The 6749-nt window shown below is 33.2% G+C and overlaps 1 protein-coding gene and 1 long non-coding RNA gene across 2 annotated transcripts; both read right to left on the bottom strand.

Moving 5' to 3' along the window:
- Positions 1-2987: 2987 nt before the first annotated feature.
- LOC111692781 lies at positions 2988-3410 on the bottom strand. Its single transcript, XR_002763298.1, has 2 exons — positions 3367-3410; positions 2988-3307 (listed from the first exon to the last, which is right to left on the bottom strand). It is a non-coding gene; the product is annotated as an uncharacterized LOC111692781 (long non-coding RNA).
- A 1518-nt stretch (positions 3411-4928) lies between these two features.
- Positions 4929-5519, bottom strand: LOC111691319 (trypsin-1-like; the record flags this gene model as incomplete). The annotated part of the gene is given in 2 exon segments (XM_023456897.1): positions 4929-5248; positions 5308-5519. Coding segments are annotated over 2 exon segments (475 nt in total), but the record flags the coding sequence as incomplete, so codon positions are not given.
- Positions 5520-6749: the final 1230 nt, after the last annotated feature.

Raw genomic sequence — 6749 nt, 5'->3', positions numbered from 1 at the left:
CTGCAGAACACGAATTTTTTGGGTAGAAGTTTGCCCGGATGTCGATAAATTTTTTATTAACCAGAAACTTGCAAAATACTCAGAACTTAATTTTTGGCAAAATAAAATAGCAATGCAATAGCAATATTGTAAATTAGAATTAACCATGCAAACATTATATCTTTGATATTTCAATTTTTCCGCGCATTTTGTTTTAAACGATTGTCATTTATTTTTAAAACATGTTTGTAGTCGCGCTTCAAAATTGCACTGAAGATGTAGAATTATTAACGTTCATGTTACAAGATGAATAGCTTAATTGAATCAGATCTTAGCATTATTTGTCACAAAAATTTGAATTTTAGTTATTGTAATATTACAAATTTTCATTAAATTGTTAATGTTTCGTTCAGTTTTCAGAGTACGCGTCGAGATCGTGTATTAAACGCCTGTAAGAAGGCAACCACTCTCTTACAATTGAACAATTGAAAATCGCAAAAATTGCATTTTTCGAGTTTTTAACGGCATTTATCTCGAAAACTATGCGTTTAACAAAAAAATTGCAAGAGACATTTTCTTCTTAAAATGGGTCAAAGAATAAGAAAATATTTTATTTTGCCAAAAACTATGTTCTCAGTATTTTGCAAGTTTTTGGTTAATAAAAACTTATCGACATCCGGGCAAACTCCTACCCAAAAAATTCGTGTTCTGCAGCTCAAAATATATAAAAAACACTTGGGTAAGTCCATCTAAACGAAGGAGGCAATTGGGACCGCCCTGGCTACAGGACTATTAGTTTTCCACAGTATTTAATTCATTTGTGAAAACTTTCTGTTCTAGGTAAATTGGTAATTTTTGTAATTATTTGAATAAACAATATACACAACGAGAATGTGACGGATCCTTTTAAAATTATTGCCATTTTTCTCGAAAAAGAAACGTTATTACTTACGAATCAAACTAATCAAAGTAGGCTATTGAGATATCGAAACATATTTCAACACAATATAGGACAACACTTTGAAGATGTTGACAAACTTAAAAATATTACTTTAATAAAACTTTGTCGCTTTTAGAATTTGTGATACGATATTATGGAGCACCCTTTATGAATACATTTTTATTTCCTCTAGAAAAAAATGCTTACTCACCATAGGCTCCAACGAAAAGGACCGACAACCACACTAAAGCAGACTTCATCTTAACTGATACCGATTCGATAGTTATGATTCATTTTATATACTTGTTTGATATCAGTTTATCATCAAGCTCTTAAAATCCAGAACACGTAACAAACAACAGGTGTGAACAGAATTTAAGCCCGTAGCACTGCAGGGAGGCTATGGATGGGAATTATTACCTGTTTGTGTCGCTACTACCAAAAATATACCCCTTGGGAACCCTAAGGTACCTGGAACAGCTATGAAAAAAAGGAATGGACAAAGGAAATTTATAGTTTAACAGCGGATGTGACAATATCAAAATCATCATGAAAAATTTGATTCAGTTTAGTAATAATCTCAAACAACTAACGTGATGTTTCCTTGATTCCAGTACTTATTCAAGGTAGTGCTAACAAAGGTTAGAACACGGTAGCAATTCCATTTTGGACTACCTGCGAGAATCAGTGTGGTTTTTGTATCATCTTTTAAAATGAAGTTATGAAATTAATTCGTAATTGGCAACACTGATCTAGATAATCTTATGAAAGCAATGATGTTAGAAAAAACCCAAAAGCGTTGTAAAAGCTAAGCAACTTGGTTAAGACCAAACTTGCCCATAGAGACAATTAATTGCATTGCCTAGCAGCCTTGATTTTATTCGTTCATAATTTTGTTTTTTAAATTGTTTTGAGTATGAACCTCCTTATACAATATTGTTTCATTTTCATTACTTTTTCCAAGTCGGATTAACTTCTTAGCTAATATCTGAACATCGGTGACAGGTAAACTTAAGTCAGGATCGATTTGATTGATTTTTTTACCTTATTGGATTAGTAAGTTAAGTGTTATCGGGAGATTTTCCGCAGCAAAGTCTGGTCTATACAAAAGTGAAACCTTATTATGGCACTAATTTTAACTTCATGCGTACACTAAGTTCAGAGGTAACAACTTCTTGAACAAATTTAAATCTTTATCAAAACAAAGTTGTTCAGTCTTTAGGGGATCTAAGATATGTATATGTGTGTCAGTTTTAGCACCTTACCAAAATGCTTCTCTAAACTTAATGGCGGATTCTACGATACAAAGTAACAAAAAAAAACAGTGTACATGGCGGTACAGAACTGAAGATTAGCCGCAATTACAGGAAAACGGTAAGAGCAAATAGAAAACCGCAAGCGGGAATATTTGCAGCATAATTTTTTATTATTTTCCCCAACAATTTTTGTGAAAGATGTTAAGTCAAGTACTTATATCACTATACAGTTTCCAATTTCCTCTTTTTGTTTTTCTGTAATGGCAGCAGACAGTTTGGGGTCACCCTGTACAGGGTGTTCACAATTAAGGACGATATATGGTTATATCAAGTTTCAAAAAACTGTTGGAGAAATTGAATTTGGTGTTTTGCAGAAATTATCTGAATTTTTGACTAAAATGTTATAATTTTTCTCAAAAACGGATTATTCTGGCAGTAAGTAAAAAAAAATCGGAATAAAATTGCTCTGAGAGTAATAAACAATTAATACTACGTTCCAATTTTGAATGAAATATGGTGTATCTTAAATCTTAATAAAGATATATTTATCTATCAGTAGTATATTTAAAAATATTAACTGAAACTTATTTTCTCTTTTGACTTAAATTCAAATAAATTTATAATCAAGGTACGTATTGACAGTCGAAAACAATTGAAATTTAACATGTGTTGCAATAACGTTTAATTGATTACGAGACTTATAATGGAAAAACCGGTGATTACAAATCTGGATAAACACCTGGCTAAAATTAAAACATTTTTATAGAATGTAATTATAGTTTTGGAGGTATGTTGGCAAATCAAAGATCACATAGCGAACTAATACTTTATTTCGCAAACTAAATAGGTAATAAATGAATTGAACGTACTTAGACAGAGATAGAACTTGTGATCCAGCTGATGTACTGGCTAACTCTGTTGTAGACAGAAGGCGCTCCTGGTCTACCGCATGGATTGGCTGTCCATGTCGCGATACCAATTAGTTTTTGTCCTTGGGCGTCAGCCAGTGGACCGCCAGAATCTCCAGAACAAATACCGACTCCTCCTGTCAATGGTCCTGTACAAATGTTGGCTTCCAAGTCCAGTGGATTTGGCGTGCCTCCTAGTATGGCATCCAAAGCTTGCTTGCACGCTTGCAAAAAAATATTGTTTAGGGTTTTCTTCAGACCTCGAAAGGTATTTTGGACTTACTTTCAGGAAGGATGATGGGTACCTCAACAAATTGGAGGGTAAGGNTTTGATTCAGTTTAGTAATAATCTCAAACAACTAACGTGATGTTTCCTTGATTCCAGTACTTATTCAAGGTAGTGCTAACAAAGGTTAGAACACGGTAGCAATTCCATTTTGGACTACCTGCGAGAATCAGTGTGGTTTTTGTATCATCTTTTAAAATGAAGTTATGAAATTAATTCGTAATTGGCAACACTGATCTAGATAATCTTATGAAAGCAATGATGTTAGAAAAAACCCAAAAGCGTTGTAAAAGCTAAGCAACTTGGTTAAGACCAAACTTGCCCATAGAGACAATTAATTGCATTGCCTAGCAGCCTTGATTTTATTCGTTCATAATTTTGTTTTATAAATTGTTTTGAGTATGAACCTCCTTATACAATATTGTTTCATTTTCATTACTTTTTCCAAGTCGGATTAACTTCTTAGCTAATATCTGAACATCGGTGACAGGTAAACTTAAGTCAGGATCGATTTGATTGATTTTTTTACCTTATTGGATTAGTAAGTTAAGTGTTATCGGGAGATTTTCCGCAGCAAAGTCTGGTCTATACAAAAGTGAAACCTTATTATGGCACTAATTTTAACTTCATGCGTACACTAAGTTCAGAGGTAACAACTTCTTGAACAAATTTAAATCTTTATCAAAACAAAGTTGTTCAGTCTTTAGGGGATCTAAGATATGTATATGTATATGTGTGTCAGTTTTAGCACCTTACCAAAATGCTTCTCTAAACTTAATGGCGGATTCTACGATACAAAGTAACAAAAAAAAACAGTGTACATGGCGGTACAGAACTGAAGATTAGCCGCAATTACAGGAAAACGGTAAGAGCAAATAGAAAACCGCAAGCGGGAATATTTGCAGCATAATTTTTTATTATTTTCCCCAACAATTTTTGTGAAAGATGTTAAGTCAAGTACTTATATCACTATACAGTTTCCAATTTCCTCTTTTTGTTTTTCTGTAATGGCAGCAGACAGTTTGGGGTCACCCTGTACAGGGTGTTCACAATTAAGGACGATATATGGTTATATCAAGTTTCAAAAAACTGTTGGAGAAATTGAATTTGGTGTTTTGCAGAAATTATCTGAATTTTTGACTAAAATGTTATAATTTTTCTCAAAAACGGATTATTCTGGCAGTAAGTAAAAAAAAATCGGAATAAAATTGCTCTGAGAGTAATAAACAATTAATACTACGTTCCAATTTTGAATGAAATATGGTGTATCTTAAATCTTAATAAAGATATATTTATCTATCAGTAGTATATTTAAAAATATTAACTGAAACTTATTTTCTCTTTTGACTTAAATTCAAATAAATTTATAATCAAGGTACGTATTGACAGTCGAAAACAATTGAAATTTAACATGTGTTGCAATAACGTTTAATTGATTACGAGACTTATAATGGAAAAACCGGTGATTACAAATCTGGATAAACACCTGGCTAAAATTAAAACATTTTTATAGAATGTAATTATAGTTTTGGAGGTATGTTGGCAAATCAAAGATCACATAGCGAACTAATACTTTATTTCGCAAACTAAATAGGTAATAAATGAATTGAACGTACTTAGACAGAGATAGAACTTGTGATCCAGCTGATGTACTGGCTAACTCTGTTGTAGACAGAAGGCGCTCCTGGTCTACCGCATGGATTGGCTGTCCATGTCGCGATACCAATTAGTTTTTGTCCTTGGGCGTCAGCCAGTGGACCGCCAGAATCTCCAGAACAAATACCGACTCCTCCTGTCAATGGTCCTGTACAAATGTTGGCTTCCAAGTCCAGTGGATTTGGCGTGCCTCCTAGTATGGCATCCAAAGCTTGCTTGCACGCTTGCAAAAAAATATTGTTTAGGGTTTTCTTCAGACCTCGAAAGGTATTTTGGACTTACTTTCAGGAAGGATGATGGGTACCTCAACAAATTGGAGGGTAAGGGGCATGTTGGCTACCTCAGTGCCACTAGTGGATCCCCATCCTGACAGGATTGCGTTGCCCTCGAATATTTCGTATATGTCCGGGAGATTGATTGGTTGAACCAGAGAGTTGAGGGTGAGGGGAGTGGCCAGCCTGAAGACCGCTAGATCGTGGGGAACAGCGTTGCCACTGGAAAGAGAAACGAATGGGTGTTAGGTGTTTCTGCATGAATGGATTGTCAAATCGATACCCCTTTTAACTAACATACAAATAAGCAAATAAAGTTGTATTAACTACTAACACTTGGAGCAAAAATATTTGACAGACTCCTATGGTAGCTGATATCCATATTTTATACAGGGCATCTTTTATAATATGATCACTTTTAGAAAGTTTGTATTTTTTTTGTTCTATTTTATTCACATATCGGTCCACTTCAACATTTATTAAGCATGTTCTATATCTAAAATTGTTAGTTTTTAAGATATAGCAACATTCCTGAAAAAAAAAATAATTTTTATTATTTTATAGAATACCACAGATAAATATTGACTAATAAAATTAACTCTAAATGCAATGATAAATTATGAACTCACAAGTTGACGCAATATGACAGTATTTTCCAAAGCCATTTCATGCGACCGAAAATAATAAAAATTTGTTTTTTCCAGAAATGTTACTTGCAATATCTTAAAAACTAACAACTTTAGGTGTAGAACATACTTAATAAAAGTTGAAGTAGACTGATATGAGTGATATGTGAATAAAGAAAGAACAATAAATTACAGGGTGTTCCATTTAAAAAATTTTAGAAAATCAAGTTTGCACTTTCTGAAAATGATCGTATTAAAAAAAATGCCCTGTATCAAAATATCGATATTAGCTAATATAGGAGTCTACCTAACATTTGCCTATAACTCTGTCAAATATTTTTGCTCCAAGTGTTAGTAGTTGAAAGTTAATACAATTTCTTCGAGGTCATGTTTCTTTTCCAAAATTCGAAGAATTTTCTACATAACTTGGCAACCCCGCACTAAAATGCCAAATCCATATGTTTAAAAATATACAGGGTGTTCCATTTAAAAAATGTAATATTTGACGTGTCCCGTTTTTATTCATAGTCCTGTGTGTTTCAAATTAATTGTGCCCTTTAGGTTTTTTGATTCCATACAACTTTTATATAAACTTTTTTCTGTATCATGAACAACATGGGAGTTATTTTACTTTCTCACACTAGTGGACTAATGGCCCACCCAGTATATATACAGGGTGTTTCTAAAATAGGGTTCCAAACTTCTGCTGCGTTTATAACTCATTAAAATAAGCCAAAAAGTTCCTATTAACATGTGCCCTAAAACGCACCCTTAGGAAGTTATATGCCCTTAAAAGGGCTCAAACAAAACTGTTTTTTTTCTGTTA

This window comes from Anoplophora glabripennis, unplaced genomic scaffold (genome assembly GCF_000390285.2).
Source record: "Anoplophora glabripennis isolate ALB-LARVAE unplaced genomic scaffold, Agla_2.0 scaffold3414, whole genome shotgun sequence".
NCBI lineage: Eukaryota > Metazoa > Arthropoda > Insecta > Coleoptera > Cerambycidae > Anoplophora > Anoplophora glabripennis.
The sequence above is the reverse complement of the archived record's forward strand: the minus strand, read 5'-3'. Positions and strand labels throughout refer to the sequence as shown.